Source organism: Natrix helvetica (assembly GCF_964273705.1).
Source record: "Natrix helvetica genome assembly, chromosome: 2".
In the NCBI taxonomy this organism is placed as follows: domain Eukaryota; kingdom Metazoa; phylum Chordata; class Lepidosauria; order Squamata; family Natricidae; genus Natrix; species Natrix helvetica.
The window spans coordinates 93348307-93374853 of NC_138552.1; the positions used below are offsets into that span (position 1 = coordinate 93348307).

At 39.9% G+C, this 26547-nt stretch overlaps 1 protein-coding gene across 5 annotated transcripts in view; it reads right to left on the bottom strand.

The window, feature by feature from the left end:
* Positions 1-1183: 1183 nt before the first annotated feature.
* LOC309386009 (PALM2-AKAP2 fusion protein-like) overlaps positions 1184-26547 on the bottom strand; it is a 73509-nt gene continuing 48145 nt past the window's right edge. For all 5 annotated transcript variants that reach the window (XM_081940910.1, XM_081940912.1, XM_081940909.1 and 2 more), the window contains exons 3-4: positions 15269-15447; positions 1184-4378 (exon numbers count right to left, since the gene is read on the bottom strand). In XM_081940910.1, coding sequence (XP_081797036.1) covers positions 4286-4378; positions 15269-15447 — 272 coding nt within the window. In that variant the 3' untranslated portion in view covers positions 1184-4285. The remainder of the gene's footprint in view (positions 4379-15268; positions 15448-26547) is intronic.

Here is a 26547-nt window from a genome sequence, read left to right on the forward strand (position 1 = left end):
CTTTGAGTTGGTCAAGTACCCTCCAAAATAAGTATGGGTTCCAAGGTCCTTCTAAATTAAGTTTGCAGATCAGATCTGACAGACTGAGGCCAGGTATCTTTTGGGACTGTTTTGATTTTGAGCAAGTGGCACTACTACCTTGCAACAATAAATTCCAACTTAATAGAGTGTTGGTGCATAATTTTTGACTTTTATCCAAACCACAGAGAGTGGAAGAACTTGAGAGAACTGTTTTTGTTTCTTGTTAACTCTTCATGCTTCATGCTTAACTCTTCATGAAGCTTCATTTCTTTTTCTTCCAACTGAAACTGGCACAAAACTGAAAATTCTTGGTGAAAGTATACCAGGTCGGAAGAGATGGATGAAATGACTCTGAGAGCTGATTTCATTTGCCTCTTGAGCTGTTAATTGACAGTGGCAAACAATTCCACCAAGAATTCATTGCAATTACTTTATTTTCTGCATGTTAAGAAACTGGTTTAATTCTTTACTTGTATGTTTACATTGTGGGTTGAAGGTTATTATTAAATAGACCTAGAGTAGAACAATGAATTAGTTACCATCTACCAGAAACTATGCATTTTCAAGAGAGTGGCTATTTTTGCAATAACAAAAGGAAATACGTGTTGTAGCGATAAGCATTTTTAAAAATTTAAGCTTTTTAAGAGTTTGAGGGAATAACTTTAAATTTAAAACAAGCAAAAATATTATGGACCCAATAACAAATAATGCATAAATATTTTAATCCAGTATATCAATACACTGTGGCAAAATGTTACCTCTTTCTATATGAAAACAAAGCTAAGTGCCATAAAGCTTTTTGTTGTTCTATGTATAATGTATTTCTATATATAGTAGCATGAATTAGGGTGTATTTATAACTTTATATAGTCTATGCAATGGTAGCAGACTAAGGCAATAATGAAGATATGAGTCAGCTGTTACAATATGAAAAGATTGTGATATATTTTCCTGAAAAAGGCATAGAAATTCCCTAACCTTTGAAAAAGGGCATGTCCATTCACAGCAGTTCAGAATAGTAAGTCACCAGAACTAAAATATAAAGGAAACAGAATAGTAAGCTTCTTTTTTCCCTCTTAACATGTCTCTCCCTCCTTCCAATGCCAGATGCTGAACTCACTGTGGCTGTTGCAAAGGGAAAAAGAAATTGAGACAACTGAGAGACACTTGTGAAGTCATTTTTATTTATATATGTAGAAAATGGGGGGTTCCTGAACAACTCTTTTGTCCTTCATGCTAACTTGACAAAAACTAAAAAAAAAAAAGGGGGGGGGATGACAAATTACTCAGTTCCAAGCAAATAATTGTCTTTGGTTTTATTTTTTTCACTATAAAACCACACTTTTGCAAAAGAGTTGTAATGAAGTAGAGGTGGTTCTGTTTATTCTCCTCATTCGTTTTTGATCTTAACAGAGCATATTGCATGTCTAGGACAAATAATTCTTCATAAACCTGAGAATGTTCACCTCATTTTAAAGTATACTTCAGGAGATAAAACACATACACACACACACACACGTACAAGTCAGCTCGATTGTATAGGCAGTTTGTGCTCAAGGCTCAAAAATAAAATACTGAAGATATTAATGGGCCTTTGCTGGCCAGTGTTTTCCTTTGGACAGCTTCCTAATCTTTCGTTTTCTTGGTTACTGTGCCCACCTCTTTTCTCCACATACCTATTTCAACTCATATATATGCCTTGAATTATGCTTTCCTATGCTTCATTATAGACTCTGAACTTGCTTAGCAAATAAGATAGATAAATTAAGTACATGTAAATCCCAAGTGCACCTATGGAAATCAATGCAAATGCCAGAATCTGGCCAGGCTGGGTCCCAAACATTTAGCAATTTTTAAACAGAATCAAATGGGAATTATTTATGTAAAACATATTCCAACTGTAGAATTGGTATTTGGGGTTACAAAATCTGCAGATACTAGATCTGTTACATCTGCCCATGGATTTATAGTAAATTGAGTAAAATGCTAACTTGATTTGTAAGCCAGCAATGGAAGATATGCATGCAAATAAAAAAATCTCTCCTGTTGCAGCTATGGCAGATGAAAGCAATTATTACATACATGGAAAGTCCAAATGTTATTGCTGGCCATAGAACATCAAAACACATGGCTGTGAGATTTGGATTAGAGATTCTGAAGATTGTGGTACATATAAGCAGGATCACTTGCTCTCTCAACCTTTCTACATTGTTTTGTGCCCAACAAAGACAAGATTCTTTCCAAGGCTGTGTGATTACCCTAATTTATATGTACCTTTAACAGTTGGGAAAAAATGTAAATACTGTATGTTCCTTGTCTTCTAAATTCAAACACCAGAAATATACAAAAATTCTGCTCACAATATGAAACATTTGGAAAGTGAAATGTATACATGACTACTTGTTGGTTTTCCTTTAAAAATAGGCAATGGTAATTTTTTTAAAAAAGATTCATATAACATTCTTTCCATTGCCTAAAATATTATCTATTCTAGTTTAGAAATTACGGATTTCTAATACTCCACTGCATTCCCTGAACAAAGAATATTCTGGCAGCTCTTAATACTCTGGCAAGAATAAATACCATTTTTCTTTTCTAAATATCAGATTATAAAACTGTTCAATACCTTTTGAAATAGTAACTCATGCAAATACCATATTGGGTCAGCTTTGTTATTTCAAATACTGCAGCGGCTTAGTGCCATATTAGATCCCTTTTCATTAAAAAAAGAAAAAAGAAAAGAAAAAAAAAAGAAATGTTTATACCCCTAGAGCTGACAAACAGCTTTGGAGAAAATAATCTGTACAACCAAATCTCTATGATCCTGTTTTTCCAATTTACACATACAGAACTTGCGCTCAGACATCTCTAATTCCTCTGTTGTGAGTTCGCAATCTACACTTCAACTAAAGATGCGCCATTATTTCTTAGTTTTGAAAACACAATTGGAACAGCAAAAATAATCCTTTGGCCCCAAACTTTGTCTCTGATTCCTCTCTCTGCTACCTTCTACAACTTGCCTTTTCTGGAAATGCAAAACATTCCTCCTCATGCTTTAATAATACTAAGATAAGACATTTATATAGTATAAATATAGTTAAAGATATAACTATTTTTCTTTCATATTCTTCTATTTATCAATCGGCTGAATATCAATTATTGCTATAGTAAAAAATACTCAAAACATTTTCAAACCTCTGATTACCTTCCTAACTCAGTGTGATTGTTCCTTATTGATTTTATTATATATTCCCTCTTTCGGTATCTAATACTTGTAGCCTATTAAACACAAATGATAATACAAATACACATTGAGGCCAACCTCATAACTGCAAGCAAACAAGCCACTAGAATTAAGATATCCCGATTTGGCATTTCTTTCTATATCTTCTAACCTATCTATAGAATGTGCAGCAATATTAAAGGAATTGTATGAAGCATACTGATTAGGGGGAGGGGGAACAAAAAAAAAAAAAACCAGGATGGCAAATTTGCAACAACACCCAAGAACACATACAAAAAAAACATAAACCATCTGCCATCTCTCCATACTTTCCAAAGTATTAGTAAAAACAATGTTGCATTTATGGCTAAATATATGGATTGTACATTCACATTTGCAAATTAACAGCCTCTTTAAAAAGAAACAGTTACATAGATTCCAAGAACCTCTCTGGATTCTTTCAAAATAGCAAAAATCAAGCGTCCCACCCCCATCCCCTCGCTATGTTATACCTAGGATATAACAGAATATTAGGCCCCTTAGAAATGCCACTTATGTGTTGTAAAACCCAAGCAGGAAGAAAGTTGAAATTGTTCATATCCAGAAGTGCCATCTTGTGGTCAAAAGGTATATCATCCAGATTCTTCCTCTTTCAAACATTAAGCGAAGCAGACATTGCGAAGGATACCATGGTTCATTCTACTCCCTCGGAAATATATTCTCTTGGATGATCACTGCTGTAGTTTCTTATAACTATGATAATGACAACTCCATGAATGTTACCTGCTTCTTCAGTTGCTTCAGAGAGGACAGCAGATGCATGACTTATTACGATTCTTTGTTGTGTTTGTGCATGTATGCATGTAATATATATGAACTGATCCTGCTCTAATATGTATTGCAGAGACTTGTTTGTTTGTAATAAATACCAGACTCAAATGCTGCAGCTTTTTTAAAAAAATTAAAACTCCCCCCCCCTTTCTTATTTGGTTTCCTGGTCTCTGCAATAAAAAAAAAAGTTCTGAGGTTTTGCCAAAAAGTTTATTCATTTTCTTCCCGGTTAGCATATATGCCAGCTTCCCACCGCAATGCTAGCGTACTCTTCCGACGATTAACTCTAGTAGCCTCAAGGACCTGGGAAGAGAGAGGAGGAAAAGAAAGAAAACATTTATTTTCTTACCATCGTCCATTATAGACAAACTACAAAGACAGCCAATGAAAAGTTATGCAATTCAAATGTTTCCAATGGCATACCTCGCCACCTTTTGCATTTTTTCACTCATTGAGAAAAAAAAATATATCAGCATAGCTGCAGCCAAAACCAAATTAAATGTTTAACTGAAACAGTGATTGCAAAACATCCAGCTGTGATGCTTAAGTTTAAGCACATCAATGAAAACATCACCACATGCAGAGAAAACATAAAAATAGCCAGTGAAGCATAATCTGAGCTCAAAAGATATGTGGCAGTACAGTTGCTATGGCCTGTTCAATAGAAAACTATACCCAAAAATCTAACCAAAGCTAAGGACTTTTTCCTTTATTTTCTTCTCGCTGAGCCACTCATCCCAAGCCTCATCCCAAGTGCTTATGTAAATTGTTTTGCAAAAAATGGCGATAATCACAATCAATTGCTGTGGAGAAAAACTAAGTTAACTATTATATCTGTATGTACTTTAGATGAGAAATGGAAATTTCCTAGTGGTATTAATCTCCACCTTTCTGCTGTATACCTCAAGCAGAGTTGTATTACAGAAGTGACTTGGGTACTTAGTGTATACTTTTGCCACATGTACTGTATCTTATAACAAAAAATTTCCATCTCCGTGTGACTGACACAGATAAGATCGAGACCGTCACTTCAGGAAGACTGCTACTTAAGTTGCAAGAGAGTTTAAAACAGAATTGTTGCAAAAAAAATTGCCAATTATTCAATTAATCAAAAGAACAAGCTAGAGCCCCTGAAATGTTTGTATGGGTTTAAGATACTTTTGAAAAGTTATGATAGGTTGGTAGTACAAAATGACTTGCATCTCACAAGGATTGATAAAATATGTTTCACCAAAGGAAGGCAAGCTTGTTCAGATTTAAACTAAATGCTATGTAGAAATCACAGAGAAACATCATTTCAGACAGGTTAAATATATTCACAGCTACATGGAAACCCAAGGGAATAACTTAGTCACATTGTTGAGTGCACTTGGGGATGGGTGGATAAAATAAATAGAAAAATAGCACTGCTACTGTGATGTCTCAGACTGAATTTCTAATTGAGGAGGAGAAGTAGTAGAAGTATTGCACAGATGCATCATAGAAGTGAGTGAATGAAGCAGAATATTTTGACCATGAATTCCTGGTGCGGAAATTCACTTCCAGGTACTATATATGCTCCTAGTGCTGTCAGTTCAAAGGGCACTGTAACTGTGAGGTCCCTGGGGTTCTCTGAGCTTGGTGGTTTTCTTGCAGAAGGCACTGATGATGTCACCACATTTAGTAACAGCTGCAAGAAAACCACCAAGCTCAGGGAGCCCCAAGGACACCACAGTACAACCTTGAGCTACAAATATTCTTTTCTATCAGCACTGTGACTGCACTGTAAATTTCCTATCTTTTTTTTTCCTAGAAAAATGAAAGGAGAAAAAAAAAGAGTGGCAAAACTCTTAAATTTTAGGCAAGATGATTTTTGCAGTAACATTCTTTTTCTGGGAAGGCCTCTAGAATTCTGGAATGATAAAGAGAGTGAGCTGGTTACACAAATTCATAGAGAAGTTTCGGCCAGTTCCTCAATCTTGTTTCTTATACAATGTGTTGTACACTGACCAACTTTGTAATATTGGAACAAGCTAAAGGAATATCAGCATTACGAAGCAATTTTACATAGACACATATTTGATTGGGCTACACACAACTTCTTTTGCCCTTCTTTAAATTTATTGGGCTGTTTCTTACTCTTTTACCATTGATACTCTCTTTACACAGAATCAAATGGAGAAAACAGTGGGATGAGGATGTCAGCTTATGAGTACACATAAATGAAAGAATACAGTCACTATTTCCTAGACCAACCCAGAAACCTGGGTTGTTGCAATGGGGAAAAAAAGAGCAAATTAAATATGCTTTTTTTATGTTCTCAGGGGAATGTTGACCTGTAAACCTAGTTTATTATCTGGAGATAAAATGGGTTACACATTGGGGGGGGATTGACAATCCCCCTCCCCTTAAATGTCTTTTACAGTACTTATATAGCAAAGGTTAACAAGATATTTGAAGCTCTAATTCTGTGCCCCATTTGCAGGCAATAAACCCAACTCCAACCTATGGGATTTATTTTGGAGTAGATGTGTACAATATAAATTATATCATACAGGTTAATATGACACAAGTGCTGTTTCCATGCCATCTGCCTTATCGTATCTCCAATCTTCTCTGAACCAGATCTAGATCTTTTGCTAGATCTTGAAGCAGAAGAGCACATAGAATTGTGATAAAGAACATGGCTGGCCAAACTCTTTGTTGCGATCAACTCTCACAGAAAATCAGTATCCAGCTCCATGACCTCCTTAGAGATTTCATCCAGTATCACAGATATAATGAGTAAACATGTATGTAGATAATGATCCTACCTGCCGTTTGAGACTTCTATATTTATTCCTATCTGCATACTCAAAATAATGTCCTCTTCCACAAAGTGCAATGCTTGCTGACTCCCTTGGTGCTTTTTAAAAAAACCATTAACTGTTGTCTGTAAAAAAATTTTTAACTTGGGATTTCTTCTAATTTTCCTCTCTATCTTCTAAGCCACGTGCAGGCATTTATTTGGCAAGAAAACAAAGCATACAGGATGCTGGGATGGTGAGGACATCTGACATGAAAACATAAGATTTTTGTTGAAATCAGCTGCCAGGGACGGAAGATTGAGAGAAAAAATGCTATAGTGGGCCTAATTAAGACAATGAAGCAATAATGTGATATTTCAGTTATAGAATAGAATTTGTCTTTCATATGTATTGGGATTGAAATCCCTGGAGCCCCGTTAGCCACACTGGTTGGAGATTCAGGAAATTGCTGTTCCAACAGACCTAGAATGATAAATTAGGGAGGTGCCTTTAGTTAGCATGATACCTACGGCAGGGCTTGAAGCCAGGTTTCAGTACTGTTGCCAAGAAGCATAACTCTTTAATAACCTCATTGGGGATTATGGGCTGGTCATAGGGAAAACATCCAGGTTACGAAATCAATCTGTAATTCAAGCCTGGAAAGTGTTTCTATGTACAGGTAGTCCTCGACATACAACAGTTTGTTTAGTGACCGTTCAAAGTTATAACGGCACTGAATAAAGTTAACTTATGACAAGGGGTGGGCTTCAAAAATTTCAGCAATGGGTTTTCTGCCCGGTTGCTGGGGGCGTGGCCATGGTAGGTGTGGCCTACTCAGCCTCCTGAACCATGGCGGGTGGAGGGCAGTTTTTGCCTTCCCCAGGCTCCGGAGGCTTTCCTCAAACCTCTGGCAGGGTGAAAACTGGCTCCCCTGGGCTCTGGAGGCCCTCTGGGAGGCCTGTTTTCTCTGAGCCTCTGCGTGGGCCCTGCACTTACCTCGCATCCAAAACGGACTGTGTGGAGACTCATGGGAGGGGAGAGGTGGGCAGGGCCAGGCAGGGTTTGGAAGTTCTCCGAACCGGCCATAACATTAGCTACAAGTTCTCCCGAACCTGTGTGACCTGTAGCAGCCTACCCCTGCTTATGACCAATTTTTACACTTACAACCGTTACAGCATCCCTGCAGTCATGTGATCAAAACTCAGATGCTTGGCAACTGACTCATGTTTATGACGGTTGCCGTGTCCTGGGGGTCATGTGATCCCTTTTGCGATCTTCTGATAAGCAAAATCAATGGGGAAGCCAGATTTGCTTAACAACCATGTTACTAACTTAAGAACTTCAGTAACTCACTTAACAACCATAGCAAGAAAAGGTGTAAAACGGGGCAAAACTCCCTTAACAAATGTCTCACTTAGCAACTAGGAATTCTAGGCTCAATTGTGGTCGTAAGTCAAGGACTACCTGTGGAATCCTCTCTTTTTATGCTCCCTTAAGAAGGAACCCTGAAAATGGCAGATAGATACCATTTCTCATGAACGTTTTGTGAAAAGTCTGGTTTTGATTCTTTTCAAATTCCATTCTATTGTTGGAATATAATTTCAAGAGATTTAATTTTACTTATTTAGTCGGAGTATAGATCAACGCAACTATGAATTTAGGAAATTTGCAAAGTACAGATAATAAAGTTAAAACAACACCAACAAAGACAAAGCAACCAGATAAACAATACAATGGCTGTAAGATGTCAGAGAAACCATAAAAACCTGTTAGATTTTAGAGGAATGCTGTTCCTGAACAGCAATGGAAAAGGGCCATCTCTGAAGTCACATCAGATGGCACCATTTTACGGGTTGGACCTGAAGCATACCAACCCTGCCCAAACTTACCAGGTGGGCAGAAACAACTGGAGAAAGATAATCTGGTGTAAGCCTATGGATTTAGCGGGAATTTCCAAAAACAGTGTGAGGTGTCATCCAACTGATAGTCTAGGTGTGGGGAAATCATGGGAAAAAACGATGGCTTCCAATTTCAAATATTCCTCCAACAAATAGCAGTGGGAAGCAAACTATAGCAGCATGCAAAATCTGAGAAACACTCAAACGTCTCATGCAAAAGAAGAAGATAAATAAATAAATAAATAAATAAGCAAAGTGCTTAAAAAGCCAAACATTTGAAAAGTACCTCAGAAGTAACCTTGTTAGACAGTAATTTATAGTTGTACTAGCAGAAAGAGAAAAGACTCTCATTAGTGCGCGAAGAACAGAGAAAGAGAATGATGCTTATAATGAACTGAAAATGGGTGCCTCTCTCTGAATTTCTCATTAAAATCAGTTTTATCTGTTAAGAAACTTGCTAAGCAAAATAGGCAATTTAAAAACAACAGCATAAGCTGCATGTTACTCTCAACTGTTTCTACTTATCTATATAATTCTTCTATTGCAAATTAAGGATTTCCCAAATCTTACGACCTAAAAACTTTACTGGTGCTCTTAGATAACAACAATCTTTCTCTTTAACAAATGGAGATATCTGAAATGGACAGTACTTTGCCAATAAAATAGAACTGGTTACTTACCTTTAATTAAAGACCACTGAAGTGGTCTTCTGTGAATTTATACATATATGTTTTGTGCCTGCACAGAGCCCCCATTTAGAATTTTCTACAGCTTAGACAAATGTTGGCTCTTTCCATGAATCACATATGATTAGCACATATGATCACTGCTCGAGTCCCTCTCCAAGGGAGATAAGCCATTAAGAAATATGAAATATATAAATAAACAAATCCCTCTCTCATCTCCTTTTCTTTACAATACAGACAGTTCTTGGGTTACAATCACTCATTTAGGTGCTGTTTAAATTTGTGATAGCGCTGAATGAGGGGGATTTATGACAGGTTCTGGTCTTACAATATCTACAGGATCATATGGTTATGATCTTGGCATCCAGCTCATGATTATTACATTGCAGCTAGCCATGGTCAAGCAACTGCAATTTCTGTCATTACCTGCTGGCTTCCCACAAGCAAAGTCAATGGGAAAGACGGCAGGAAGTTGGAAGTCACAGTCATTAGGTTATCTCTCAATGACCCGTGTGGTCCTCGCTTAAGGACAGCAATTGGGACTGCCAGAATTGGCTCCACTAAACAATACATCATGCTTTATCACCATCACTTAGAGATAGCAATTCTAGTCCCAATTGCTGTCATAACCCGTGGGCTACTTGTGCAGTGAAGTTTTGAGAAGTAGCTTGATGAGTCATGAGAAACCAAATATCAAGTTGTGTGAATTCACAAATGGCCATCAGAAAAATTAAGAGTGTAACTAATTTCCTCTTTGCCCTGGTCGCTAGTGATTTATACATACTGACGAGTTCCTTGCTTATTACGTACAGAGGAGATTGGTGTTTGTGGATCGACAGGAGAGAGGATCATTCTTCCTTGAATCATAATCTCAAAATGGAGGCGTAGATCCATAATCTCAGCTGTCATTCAGCAAAGAATGATGGGAAAGCAAGCTCTTGGTGGTGACCTAGCATGGATTTTGCTTCTAAGGTCTGCTTCAAATCTTCAGTGAAGTCAAAGGGTACTTAATGGTATAGCTCAGAGAGGCTATAAGAGGTATCAATGTTAATTGTCTAATAGATGAAAAAGAACTCATGATGGCAGGGGTTTGTTTAGAAGGCTTTAGCTACTTATTAGATCATTGCCCTCGTACCAATGATAACAGGGTACTCTAAGGATTATATCAGTAGGAGAGGAGGATTCTGAATAGAGTTTGACAATAGTATCTCTGCATCCAGAGGGTTTCTAAAGTTGGTAAGAACCTTAGAAAAACAAAGGGCCATAAATAGAGGAGCAGTAGTAGCCTTAGAACTGGCTCCCGCCTGCGGGAGGCCCCTCTCTCACAGGTTTGGCCCTTGGCTCTTTCAAGGGCCCGCCTCGAGGACGGGTTCGTGGACCCCGAGAGGTGCAGGAACCGGAAGTTAAGGGGATTTTTAGTAAAATGTTTTTTATCTTTTTTAGTGGGTTCCAGGGTGGGGGGGAGGGCCAATCAGACCGGGAGGAGAGCCAGTGCCAGACAAACAGGTGAGTCCAGGAAGGACGGGGATGCGGTGGAGGGGGGGAAAACAAAGGTCACTCGAGCAGAGGGTTGTCCTATTACAACGGTCGTGGGGAGGAGGGGATGCGAGGACAGGATAAGATCCCAAGGTCGGTTGGGAGACCGTGGCTGCTGGTTACGCCCGGTCGCTTGTACCAACCCCTGCAGTCTAGGTGGACGGGAACTACAGAGCCAGGGCCTGCGGCTGATGCTTTGCAATGCAAGGTCTGTTACCAACAAGGCCCCCCTCATTAATGAGTTGATCTCAGAGGGGGAGCTAGACCTTGCAGGGATAACGGAGACCTGGTTGGGCCACAAGGGTGGTTTACCCCTCGTGGAAATGTGCCCACCAGGTTTCCGGGCATTCCATCAGCCCCGGGCCCTGGGTAAGGGTGGCGGTGGTTATTCGGGAATGTTTAGAGCCGAGGGAGTTCACTGTCCCTCAGATACCCGGGTGTGAGTCCCTTGGTATGAACTGGGGCCCAGGGAGGCAGTGGGGCTTGCTGATTGTATACTTGGCTCCTCGCTATGCATCAGCAGCCCTGCCCGAGCTCCTCGAGCTAATCTCAGCGACGGCAGTTGAGACTCCCAGACTTTTGGTCATGGGGGACTTCAACTTGCCGTCAACGGGAGCGGCTTCCGAGGTGGCTCGGGAGTTCATGGCTTCCATGACGGCCATGGACCTGACCCAATTAGTTCAGGGCCCCACTCACGAAGGGGGCCACACACTGGACCTCATTTTTGTATCTGAACAGTGGACGAGTGATCTGGGAATAGGGGACTTAGTCATCACGCCCCTGTCATGGTCAGATCACTCATCCCTCCGGCTGGACTTCCCTGGCGCTATCCCCCACCGCAAGGAGGCGGAACCAGACTCTACAAGCTGGTACCGCCCCAGGCACCTGATGGAATCGGACAGATTCCAGACGGAGCTTGGGCCAATATCTGTAGCCCTGTCCCGCTCCCGCTCCGAGGACCTAGTGACTGCCTGGAATAGGGCGACGACTGGGGCCTTGGACCGGGTTGCGCCTTTGCGACCTCTCCTGCGGCATCGACCCACCCGGGCTCCTTGGTTCACTGAGGAGCTAAGGGTGATGAAGCGTCACAGGAGACATCTAGAGAGCAGGTGGAGGTCCTCACGCTCCGAATCTGACCAAACACAGGTAAGAACCTATTTGCGGACTTACCTTGTGGCAATAAGAGCGGCCAAGCGTAGACATTGTGCCGCCCTTATTGCGTCCGCGGATAACCGCCCTGCCGCCCTGTTTCGGGTGACCCGCTCCCTTTTATCGCAGGGGACACGGGAGACACCCTTACAGGGAAGAGCAGAGGAGTTTGGGGAATATCTTCAGGACAAAATTGATCAGATCCGGAGCGGATGGACCTCCGTCAGTGGACCAGACGAGCCGTCAACAGCAAGTCTTGAGAGACCATTCTGGGAGGAGTTTGACTCTGTTGCCCCCGAGGATTTGGACAGGTTACGTGGACGGCTGCGGCCCACCACATGTTCAATGGACCCGTGTCCCTCCTGGCTGGTACTGGCAGCCTGGGAGGTGACACGAGGCTGGCTTCTGGGCCTGGTGAACGCCTCATTGGGTGAGGGATACTTACCAACCGCCTTGAAAGAGGCGGTGGTGAGACCCTTGCTCAAGAGACCTTCGCTCGACCCAATGGAGCTAGCTAATTACCGTCCAGTCTCCAACCTCCCCTTTTTGGCGAAGGTTGTTGAGAATGTGGTGGCGCAGCAGTTCCCACGACACCTGGACGAATCCGACTATCTAGACCCACGCCAGTCCGGCTTCCAGCACAGAGACAGCCTTGGTCGCGTTGGTCGATGATCTCTGGAGGGCCAGAGATAGGGGTTGTTCCTCTATCCTGGTCCTATTAGACCTCTCGGCGGCTTTTGATACCATCGACCATGGTATCCTATTGCGCCGGTTGGAGGGGATGGGAGTCGGAGGCACCGTTTTGCGGTGGTTCGGCTCCTACCTCTCCGACCGGAAGCAATGTGTGTTGACAGGGGGGCAGAGGTCGTCCCTGAGGCCACTCACCTGTGGGGTGCCACAGGGGTCGGTCCTCTCGCCTCTCCTGTTCAACGCATATGTGAAGCCGCTGGGTGAGATCATCCGTGGTTTTGGGGTTGAGTACCACCTGTACGCTGATGATACTCAGCTGTACATTTCAACCCCAAACCACCCCAACGAGGCTGTCGAGGTGATGTCCCGGTGTTTGGAAGCCGTCGGGGTCTGGATGGGGGACAACAGACTCAAACTCAACCCCTCCAAGACCGAGTGGCTGTGGATACCGGCACCTCGGTTCAGCCAGCTGACGCCATCGCTGGCCATAGGGGGCGAACAACTGTCCCCTGTGGAACGGGCGCGCAATTTGGGGGTCCTCCTTGATGCCCGGCTGTCAATGGAGGACCATGTGGCAGCCGTGGCAAGGGGGGCGTTCCACCAGGTTCGCCTGGTGCGCCAATTGCGCCCCCTACTGGATCGGAGTGCCCTGCGCACGGTCACTCATGCGCTGGTGACGTCTCACCTGGACTACTGCAATGCCCTCTACATGGGGCTTCCCTTGGGACGCATCCGGAGACTGCAGCTAGTTCAGAACGCAGCCGCGCGGGTTATCATGGGGAGTACACGATACTCCCACGTAACACCCCTCCTGCGCAAGCTGCACTGGCTACCTGTGGCCTTTCGGGTGCGTTTCAAGGTATTGATTACCATCTTTAAAGCGCTCCATGGCATAGGACCTAGTTATCTGCAGGATCGCATCCTACCACACACGTCCCTACGACCAATCCGCTCACACAGGGAGGGACTCCTCCTGGTGCCGTCCGCTAGGCAATGCCAGCGGGCGACACCTAGGAGAAGGTCCTTCTCTGTGATGGGCCCAACCCTCTGGAATGACCTCCCCCCCGACATCCGAACTACCACCGACCTCCGTTCCTTCCGTCAAAAATTAAAGACTCACCTGTTTCAATCAGCTGGCCTGGCACTCTCTTAGTTTTGCCTCCCGGGGATACATTTTAATTGGGTTTGGGTATTTTAATTGGGGATGTTTTTTAGGGTTTCTATAGTATATTTATTTCTTGTACAGTCTTATCTCCTCCGTCCAAATGTTTAGTATTTAATTGTTTTATATTATTGTATTTTATGCATTTTATTTGACTGTACACCGCCCCGAGTCCCTTTTTGGGAGAGGGGGCGGTTTAGAAATCCAAGAAATAAATAAATAAAATAAATAAAATTCCTCAGGACTCACTTCATCCTCATTTGCAAATGAGTGATTACAAAAAGCCTGGCAGTAGGAGTATGGCAGTATGAGGCTCTCTTTCTCTCACTCAAGCCCTGGTTATCTCCCAAATGGGTTACTGAAACACACTACACTTGGCCCTGTCCTTAAAGAGTACTTAGAAGCTACAGCTGGTGCAAAATGTAGTGATGCGAGCTGTGCATGTTATATGTCTGCCCCTGCATGCTGCACTGGCTATCAGGGTGCTTCAAACTGCAATTCAAGATGTTAGTAATGACCTTAGTAAGGTCCGATGTGGCATGGGCCTGGGATATTTGGGGACCACCTCTCTTCGAATACGTCTATGCATCTAATCAGATTCATAAGGCAAGGCATCTTTCTGGATATTAAGGAAAGTCAGCTGACAAGACCCAAGAATAGAGATTTTGTTTTGTTTTATTTATTCCCCTAGGACTTAGATTGACATTGACTCTCCAATCTTTAGGGAAGGCTAAATTGATTGCATTAGAATTAGGCATTTTTCCCTCAAAAAGCTTTGTGGAAAAACTCATTTCCTGATATATTTCCCGTTACTGCTACAATTTCTGATTGTACCAAATATTTTCCAGTCTTCCTTGATCTCAGTTAAAGAAATGCTTACAAGAGAAAGAGAGAGAGATCAAAGTTTTCACAATGCAGCTCAATAAATCTACATCTATCCAGTATCCAGCCTCAATGCATGGGAAATAAAACTCCCTTTGGAGTTGATGTTTCCACAAGTACTGACTCTTACTCTTCACTGCCTTTTCCCATCAATGTCTCCCTCACCATTTGTACAGAGTTGCTAGAGAAAGGATGTTCTGTTTGCTCCTGGTTATTCTGCTCCTAGCAATCTGGGACAGTCTTGTATGCAAACTTCTCACCCTTTAAAAGGAATCAATTTCCCCCTTCAATTTTCCTATGCTGGTTTTGCGTATTGTCTTTGTGCACCGAATTCTCGGAAGACAATTTATAAAAATTTAAGGACTGTTTCCTCCTTAAGTGTTATATGTGGAAGAAATGGCAAGGGAGAATCGGAATATGCTTACACTGTTCTCATCCATCCTCTCCCGCCTTTTGGTTTTGTGACTTTCATAGTCTTCCATAAGCGTCTGCATCAGGTTCTTGGCTCTTTGGGATCCTCCAGATTCATCTGATGCGGAGCTGGGATGCGAGGGGGGACCTTCACCAGTTGGAGATGGAGGTGGTTTGATCTTCTCTATTTTACCTGTAAAGACCCAATCAAAATTTCCTTCTCTAGGCAACAGATTTGAAAAGAGACTCTGAAAACATACGCCTAACTTCCCAAACAAAGGAGCATTTAAGCAGGGTAGGCTGCAGCGGTTATTACAGATGAGAAAGCTTGATGCATCTTAAAAAGGATCAAGTTATTATTATTATTATTTTGCCTACAGATTTTCAAACTTGGACCAGTAATTATAGCAACTAAAAAAGGATGTACATGTGTGTATATATGTATGAGTATACGCACATGTGTTCTTTCCAGGGAATTACTGAGCATCAGAAGGGATGCTTCTTCGCCTGACTACAGATAGTCCTTGACTTATAATCAATGTTTAGCGATCAACAGCACTGGAAAAAGAAGGGCTTACAACCAATTCTTACACTTACGCAACTATTGCATGATCAAAATTCTGGCACTTGGTGATCAGGCCCATATTTATGACAGTTGCAGCATCCTGAGGTCATGTGATCGCCACTTGCAACCTTCCCATCTGGCTTCCAATAAACAAAAATCAATGGGAAAAGCCAGATTCACTTAACAGCCATGTGATTAACTTTACAACTGCAGTGATTTGCTTAACAGCCATGGCAAAAAGGGCATAAACTCATATAACAATTGTCTTGCTTAACCATGGAAATTCTGGTCCCAATTGTGGCCATAAGTTGAGGACTACCTACAGTATATAGTATAGATTCAGGGCTGCATTTCTGTTCTCCTTTAAGATGCTTCACTGCTTCCTGATTTTAGTAGACTAAAAGCAAAAGAGCAGAAGGCGTGTGAGAAGAAATCACTCTATATAGTTTGTTACTCTCTCATACATACTGTTTTTTTTTAAAAAAATGCTATTGATAAGGTTGTCCATATTAACCATATCCTCTGAGAAACACCGGTGAAGATAAGTCTTCTCAAATTACAATTTGATTACAATTTGAGTCAAACCTGGGCAGCTTTTGGGTGAAAGACCACTAGCAAATTCCAGAGCTATAGGCTAGACTGGTAAAAAATATATCTCAGTAAAAGGTAAAGGCAGGCCACTTGCACACTGTTGCCAAGAAAACTATATGTATATGTCCGTACAATCAGCAGTTGTTTGACATTAAAGAAGTCTTTACCTTTAATTCTGTAGAAACAGTGGCAGTTCAAGGCATTAACAAGTAGAAGTAAATTCAAAAATTCATCAGCCAAATTAACTACACATGAAAAAATGAACAACTTTTCTAACTAAATTCTAAACTTCAACAATAAGTTAATTTAAATGCACTTTCTCACTACCATCTCATGTGCGTTTGAAGTGATAGTACATAAAGGCTTGCTTCCCTCAAATGAAGATGGTGGATATGGAACAAAGTAATCTGTCAAAGAGTTTGATCCAACAGTCACAATCAGCACTTTGATTTATGCCTCCAAATAGATTAGTAGCCAATGAAGCGGTTGTAACCTAGAAGTCACATTTTACCACATAAATGGTTCAGGAAATAATAGGAATAGCACTTAGATTTACAGTATATACTGCTCCATAATGCTTTACAGCACTCTCTGGATTGTTTACAATGTCAGCATAAAATGAGTCCTCATTTTACCAACCTTGGAAGGATGAATCAACCTTGAGCCAGTCAGGATCGAACTCCTGATACAATACTGCATTCTAACCACTGCCCCACCACCGCTGTCACCTGAATTAATATTTGGATCAAGGAATCTGAATGCCTTTGGTAGGCATAGAGTGCTCCAGTAGTCCAAAATTAAATCCCTGTACCTACACGTTAAAAGCAAACTGGAATCTGATCCTCAATGCATCCGATTTCTTCATATGATACCAACACTGTAGAACGCATCTTGAGATTACATTATAGGCTCAAATATATTTCTTAATTTGAGTAAACTAAAAAAATCACCCCAACCTATATTTAAAATAATAATGTTTTTTGTTAATGCTTAATTCGGAAATACAGGAGGAAAGAAATATTTTCCATTCCTACTTTCCTAAATGATGATCTCTTTAATTATCATGAACAGGAAAACACATAACTATATTTTTTCTATATTCCCATAAAAAACAGCTATGGACATAAACTGTTTTGTACAAAAACCCTTAAAACAATGTCCTTTCTGTGCATGCAGTATGCAAAAAACCAGGACATTTCAGTCAAGGAACACGAATTACTATTACCACTAGAGGTCAGAGATGTAACAGAAACTCTACTTAGAATAAGTAGGCAATTTATTCTGAAAACAAAATATTACTGGCATGGCTTTGGCTAATAGAAAAGTCACATTGCCACAATTTTTTACAGTTACAACCCCATGATCATGTGATCAAAATTAAGGGCTTGGTAAGTGTTTCATACTTATGACCATGTGTTCCAAGGTCATGTGATCCCCTTTTGCAACCTTTTGACAAGCAAAGTCAACGGGGAAGCCAAATTCACTTAACAACCCAGTTACTAACTTAACAACAGCAGTGATTCACTTAACAACTGCGGCAAGAAAGGTTGTAAAATGGGGCAAAACTCGTTTAACCTCTCTTAGAGAGAAATTTTGGGCTCAATTGTGGTTGTAAGTTGAGGGCTACCTGTACTATGGGCATGCCTGGAGTAAAATCTAGTTTTCACTGTACTTGCAGAATCCCTGGGCAAAATATGTAAAATCTATAGATTGAATTGAGATGAGAGGTGCCAAAAATCATTTTTTCAGTGCCATGATAATTTTGAACGGTCACTAAATGAACTATTGGAAGTTGAGGACTACCTGGATTCATACTGTTGAAACACTCTCTTCAATTTAGGGACCACTTTCCACACCAATATATACTGTTGCCTGCACTATACCAACCAGGAGGTATATATAGTTACTGCGACACATAAATGCATGAGATGGCTATTCCTGCAAGATTATCAGAACTTGCTTTTACAGATGGATGAATATTTTGGTTAATAGGCATATGTCCAACAATTGATCAATTAATACCTGAGAATTGTACCTCTTGAAAAGCAGAGATGAGTTGGCTTTGATCTTAATTTTTTTAAAACTAGAATGCCACCATCAAATGAGATAACCACTATCTTTTAAAAGTAAAATGTACAATTCAGACATCTTTACAATATAAGAAGAAATTTAAGATTAAAAAAATAATTTATGACTAGCTAGTATTTACTGAAAGAATTCCAATAAACAAAGGGGGTGGAGGGGTTCCAGATTTTTCGCTGGTCGATATTCAATTGTTAAAAAATGCAAGATTAGGGGACTTATGTCTGACTGAGCAAGTTCTTTAAGATGCTAAAGCTGCATTTTCTGAATATAGATTTAGCTGTGTCATAATTTGTAGAGATCCTCGATTCCATTCTAGTTTTAGAAAATAGAGCAGGGCTCAAACTCCTGGCCTGGGGGCCGAATGCCTCACGCGCTGGCCACGCCCACGCCCGGTTTAAAGGGAAAAAAGGTCCCGATACGTCACATGATGCTGCTGTGACAATGTGAGTTTGACACCCCTGCTATAGAGGAAGCAATAATGAAAACAGGTTGCTTCTGAGTTATTAAATACTAATGGATTAAAAGCATTTAATACTATTAAAATGCCTTTAATCCATAGCTATGTTACAAAATCCACAATTCAAATACAGTGTACTGTATATTGAAAATGCAATGGTATTTTCTACTTGAAATCAAGGATGTTGGTTCTGAGATTACTGATACAGGTAGTCCCAGACTTATAACAGTTCATTTAGTGACCATTCGGAGTTACAACTGTACTGAAAAAGTGGTTAATGACCATTTTTCACACTTATGACCTTTATACCATCTGCATGGTCACATAATCACATTTCAGAGGTTTGGTAACTGACTCATATTTATGACTGTTATCGTGTCTTGGAGTCATGTAATCATGTGATTACATTTTGCGAACTTCTGACAAGCAAAGTCAACGGGGAAGCCAGATTTATGGAATTTATAAGAATTAAAATTTATGTGGCAAACTTATAAAATATTTTATGCAATATACTGTACCTGGAATGTCGTAATTGGAATAGTCTATGACTCTAATGCCCTGTTTCCCCGAAAATAATTCCTCCCCAGATTATTAGGCCAATTGGGCTTTTGAGTGCATGCGCTAAAATAATCCCTCCCCAAAAATAATCCCTCCCCCCAAATATTGCAACACGGCAGCAGCCGTGAGGTGACCACACTTGCCGCCTCCTGCACATCAAAAATAATAAGACCTCCACGAAAATAAGGCCAAGAGCTTATTTTGGGGGTCAAAAGAAAATAAGACCCTGTCTTATTTTCAGGGAAACACGGTATATGCAATATATGGTGTGTGTGTCTGTGTGTCTACAAACACACATCACATTAATTCTGATGGGCTTTTGCAGAAGCAGTTCAACTATTTGAAATTCCAAATAGCAATTTCATTTGCTTTTTAACCTCTATTTAACTTTTAAATACAAAATCGTCTTGGCATGTAGGCTGGTGTGGGTAGTTGTAAAAATACTGCAAAGGAAAGCAGTGGTAAACCACATTCACTCTGTTGCCAAGAAACCCACATGGGTATGTCCACAAAATTACATGACATTTTGTCAGTACGGAATTCAGGGCGTGTATTCTATTTTTCTTTCTAATTTGGAGGAATTCTCATTGCGTTCAAGGCAGTGGTAGAACCTCTTCTGTAGGTGTGGCCTGCTTTGTGGGAGTGGCTTGCCGGCCATGTGACTGGGTGGCCGTGGCCAACTTGTAAAATGTGGTGAAACTCACTTAACAACGCTCTTGCTTAGCAACCAAAATGTTGGCTCAGAAACTCTGGCATTTGAAGCACGCAAGTCTTAAAGCTGTCAAGTTACAAGGCCCTGGCACCCCTAACCCTTTAGAAAAAAAACCCAGGGGTGTTCAAACTTGACAGCTTTAAGACTTGTGGACTTCAACTCCCAGAATTCCTCCTCTCGCTCTTCATCTTGATGATGTGCGGACGGGCGGGGGGAGGGAGCTGGAACTGGTTCTAAACGGCACTGTAGATTTCTGGAACCTCTTCTATAGAAGAGGTTAGAACTGGCAGGAACCCACCCCTGGTTCAAGGGCATAAGGGTCTTGTAGGGCCCCCAGAGGATTAATAAGTGCTGGAACAAGACTAATATGGCCCCCCTCACCTACACATGGGCACACATTTCTGTTTTTCCTTACAGTTTTGAGTTCCAGATTTTTGAGATGACATTTCATAACCATTCATAAGCTGAAGTGAAATATAAAATATATTCATAAACGAAATGAAACAAAACTTGCAAATGTAAATAAATAAGTAATGAAATTAAAATTCAATAAATTACATAAATAACTGTTCACTGAGTTTCAGATTAATAAAGGTTATGTCAAACAAGGCTGCAAGGTGGTTTTGCTATACACACAATGTATAGAGTATGTAGCATATACATCCAATATTATTTTTCTTTTTGGTTTTTTAAACATTTTAAAAACTTTTCCCCTTCATGGGCCCCCTTTGAGCTCCATGGGCCCCGGAACAATGTACCGGATGTACCCACCTCTCCTCAGGCCTGGAGTCATAGATCACAATGCAGGGACACACACACACACACTCACTCACTCACTCACACACACACACACACGCACACGCCTGAGCAAAAGCAAAAGAGAAAGCAGCAACCTGCTTTCTATCTTTCTGAAGCAACTGCTTATTCATTAATATTAACAGTGTCATAAAAACAGGATGAGAGAAAATGGCAACTGCCATGAAGCATCAGTCATCCTGATAAGAAACTTCCTAGTGTTCACAGATGAGACATCTGGTATAGATGGATGGCTTTATACCTCACTGAAAACTGTGGGAAGACCTGCGCAGAACAAAGTGCTGCTCTCTTAAACTCAAACATTAAGGGGCAAGGATACGTGGCCGTGATAGCATGAAGAGTATAATATAAATCTGTGGTCCAACATGACAGTGATGCTCAAGCACTAGGAAATTTTAAAAAAAGTAAACAAAATTGTCAAGTACAGATGTAAAAATGAGTCTAAAATATCAAATATGTTTGAGCTACATATTGTTCTTCATCAGGCAATCCTCCTTACCACTAATATCAAAGCTTGAAATTCACAGTTCCTCTTGAAGCGGTTTCTAGAAATGTTTAGTGCAGCCATGCTGGCTGGGGAATTCTGGGAGTTGAAGTCCATAAGTCTTAAAGTTCCCAAGTTTGGACACCCCTGGTTTAGTGATACATACACAGTCCCATTCACTGTGTTTATAGCAGGCTTGATATTTGCAGAACTTGATGTTACTCTTGGCGATTCTATGGGCCAGGTTTTTCCACATCTTCTGAAATAATGCAAGATTGGAAGATGTGGAGAGACCTGGCCCTCAATTTTTTAATGCCAAGTTCTATCTAACTAGAATTGGCCCTGTTTAAGATAGAATCTGCTACTAGATTTCTCATGGACACATTTAAACTTCTGAAAAAATATTATGATCAACATCAGAAGTGGACAGGCATGCAACTGGCTTACATAAAAGTAACTGGGATGTGCACTAGGAAAGGTTAGCATCTTATTAGCTATCCACATATTAAATTTCTATTAATTAGGCAAAACTAATTTATTTCGATTAGTTTAGACACAGAGAGATATTTTTCCTTTTCAAAAATTGGTTTATTTTTTCCCATAAAGATGGGGAGTTCATGTTTATAAACCAAGGAACTAGAAAAGAGAGTGTTTCATAGCAGCTCAACATAAACCTTAAAGAGAATTTCAGTGACGGCATAAAAGTCAAGAAATCACAGGAAGACTAATTGTAAGGGAAGATGGCCTGAATAAGATTTGCATTATGAGACCAGAAATGTTTTTGGGGTGGTGGACAAGAGAGAACTAGAAAAACTCTAGGCTTAAAGAGAGAAGGTTAATCTTTCCCAGCCTCATTTCCAGATCAACATTCTCATTCCACCACATTTGTACTATTGCTGCAAATGGGCTATAAACAATGTCTTTACTGCTTGTAACTCTGAAGAAAAGCTTCTGTTTATAATCTGATTATAAATTCACAGTTCAATAAGGTAAATACAGCTTGACACGACTTTAAATAAAACATGATTGGCCATAACACTTGATTTAGTTCTAATGGGAAGTGGTAGATACTGAACATACAATTCTTTAAAAAAAAATAGTGACAAATCTCAGGTTGATCTTTTAGCATAAAATTAGTCTTGTTTATTATGAGACTTTCATGGAAAATTCAGGTTATTAACAACCTTCTCATATCAGAGCTTATCTCTGTTTTGCCTGTTTTTCTTTGAATGTTTCTGTCTAAATGAAATAAATCAAGTCAGAAGTGTTGATTTTCAAATATATTATCTGTTTGCTAGCCTTCTGCTTCCCAAACATAAGAGGAGAACCTAGTTTTAGTGAGGTCAATAAGCTATTTGTATGTATGTATGTATATATGTATGTATGTATGTACATACGTATGTATATATGTATCAGAGGTGGGTTGCTCCCGGTTCAGCTGAACCGGTAGTGGTGATTTTGCCCGGGTCACAGAACCAGCAGCGACCTAGGCTGGGTATGCCTTCGAACCGGTTCCCCGGTTTCTTTTGCCGTTGCCGGCATGTTTCTGCGCATGAGCAGAACAAATTACAGTCAACTGTGCATGCGTGAGTAACGTGAGCGCGAAGCGAACTGGTACCAACCAGAACAGGAACCCACCCGATATGTATATATGTATATATGTATATATGTATATATGTATATACGTATATACGTATATACGTATATACGTATATACGTATATACGTATATACGTATATACGTATATACGTATATACGTATATACGTATATACGTATATGTGTATATGTGTATATGTGTATATGTGTTGTATTTGTACTGATAAATAAATAAAGGGAGACTAGTATAGATCTATTTCAAGCTAATTAGCTCTCATCAGCTAGCCATACCCTTACTGGGATTTGAACCTGGGCTGTATTATATCTTAGGTAGGAGTCTTAGCCACTAAGCCACAGGCTCGCCTCCTTATCAGTTGAGCCAGGGAAATAGGTATGTATTTGTGTTTAGCAACATAAATGTATTTAGGCATACCAGGGGTTGTAGCAACATAAATGTATTTAGGCATAGCAGGGGTTGTAACACAAATACATATATGTATATATGTATGTATGTATGTATGTATGTATGTATGTATGTATGTATGTATGTATGTATTCCAGGTTCAGGTCTCTGAACAAGAATGTCAACAAAATTTGTAAAATAGGCTGCATATCAGGAGTCATTTGGCCTCTAAACACATCTTATAGAAGCAATGCAGGATCCTTTCTTTTTCTATAAGAGCTTTGTGGTTATAACATATAGATGCAACATCATCATCATATTTCTTAATTTGTTTTCCTTTATATGTCGTATTTCACATAGACCGCTGTGATCTTCCTGTATCTGGGTGTCTGAACAATCCAAGCTTCCTTTCTAATTGTGTACTGATATTTATCAGCATCCACCCTTAGAGTGCAGTTTTTTAGGATGTTCAAAAATCATCTATGCAGTTAAATCCTCTTGTAAATTGGGAAATACTGACTCAGCTACGCATTCAAATCCTAGCAAAGTCATATAAAAATGTCCCCTTGTTAATCTACTGGTAAATAAAAATGTGGCAATTTATTAGCCAACGATCTGGGTTTTCCACCCACAGATTTTGTGAGACACATTGAGAATATTTATTTGTTCTAAGGAACAATAGTAGCACAAGCTTAGTGAAGATGAATCCAGCTGCTTTCCCAGAACTGCTGTGATTAAAATGCAGCCAATTTGTTTGGAACCGGAACTGAGATTGTTTGCAAAGCAAATACTTGTAGTTCCTGTTTCTGAAGAATTCTTCTAGCAGATATTATTAGTTTCAAAATCATGTAATTAGGGAATTTCCCATGCCTCATAGCTGATGGTCATGGAGCTATATCACGGCACTATTTTTCTGTTTCATTTATTCTGTGTTGCATGGGAAAGAAACAAAATTAAGATTAAATACATTCAAATCTCACTAGTGTCCATAAAATTGAGCAATACCTTGAAACAGAAAGTAAAAATATATGCAAAGTCAGACAATTATTTATGTCCCAAAATAGTGTGCATTTATATGTTCTACCTACTGTGTCTCTTTGTAGCATAAGACTGCCAGATGAGAGATTGTTTGCAATTTCATCATTCCTATTGGCTAACTATCTAGCCACACACAAGTAGTCCTCGGCTTACGACCATAATTGAGCCCAAAATTTATGTTGCTAAGTGGGAAATTTGTTAAATGAGTTTTGCCCCATTTTACGACTTTTCTTGTCACATTTGTTAACTGAATCACTGCAGTTATTAAATTAAGTAACATGGTTGTTAAGTAAATCTGATTTCCCCAATGACTTTGCTCATCAGAAGGTTGCATAAGGTGATCACATGACCCTGGGACACCACAACCGTCATAAATGTGAGACAGTTGTCAGGCATACGAATATAAATCACGTGACCATGGGGCTGCTGCAACAGTCTTAAGTGTGAAAACTTGTTATGTCACTTTTTTCAGTGCTGTTGTAACTTCAAACAGTCACTAAATGAATTGTTGTAAGTTGAGGATTACCTGTACAGAAGGCTGACTCTCTAAAATTCCTTTCTTAGGGAACTCTTGAGAGGCTGCCTTGTAGATCACTTGGGACACTGTGAGTTTAAGACAGTTTTTGGACTCAGAGTGTAATGCTTATGGAAAGCATAATCTTCAGTGGGAAAAGGCCACTTTTACCAAATGTAAAACCTAATTCATTTTAGGCATGTTTCAAAAATCACTCAAGATTGTGTTTTATATTTTGGTTGCAATAGACAGCTGTGCCCCGCCCATTCCCCTTGACCACTGGCTGCCTCTAACCTACTTGACTGCAGGCTTCAAGGATGCTGAATAGGAATATTAATAGGCTTGACATTTAACATTTCTCCAGTTACACATTAAAATTTATATTGTACATTATTTGTTGGCATGCAGCATTTCGCTAGAACAAATTTCCATTGTCTCATAGTCCCACAAATCTATCATTGTGGCTACCAACTACTCTGCCTTTTACCATAAATGTATAGTATTCATATGTGAAGTACATTTTATGCCATACAGAACAATAAAATGAACATATGTGTAGACACACACACACACTATTTGATATATGCTACTCAATAAACCTACATTCAGACTTCGGTGAGACTGAAGATGGATGGTAATACTGCAAAAACAGATCTCAAAGTGTAAAATATGCTAATTTCATTTTTGTTTTGCGATAAAATTTGATCTACCAATAAATATTACCTCAGTTCCAATGAAAATTCCCATTTCTTTTTGTAGCTGTTAAGTAAAATTTACTCCCAAAATAGCTATCCTTGTGAGGGCTGCACAATGGCTCTATTCAGCTAGGGTTTGAATAATGTAGGGCATTCTATATTTGAACTTTTGAAGCGTTTTTGTAAAATCCATATACAAATTCAGAGTCATTTAATAAAACTGGTTAATAGTTATAGGGCAAACAATACCCTCCCACCCCAATTTCTCTAAAATGCCACAAGAAGCACAAAAGTGGTCTGATAACAGAACTATTATTAGTCACAATAAATAAATGGCACCTACAAGGTCAGACGCAGAATACCGTACAATATACAGACATAGGTGTCTGTGTATAGGATAGTTAGGACTGCAGAAAAAACAAGTGCAATCAGCCTGCCTTCCATTGAAGATCTGTATACTGCACGGACCAGAAAGAGGACTGAAAAAATATCTATGGACTGCTCACATCCTGGACATAAACTGTTTCAGCTTCTCCCCTTAGGAAATTGCTATAGGGCACTGCATGCCAAAACTAGATACAAAGATATTTTCCCCTGTGCCATCACTCTGCTGAACACACACTTAATTCTCACAGCAGTGTCTTGGGCCTAAAGATATACTCCAATGTAGTTGGCTATATTGCTATTATCCTTCTCATTGTCTCATCTTATTCTTTTTCTCATCTTTTCTCATTTTCCCTATTGATATCTTATGATTTTTTTGTTTGTATCTTATGAT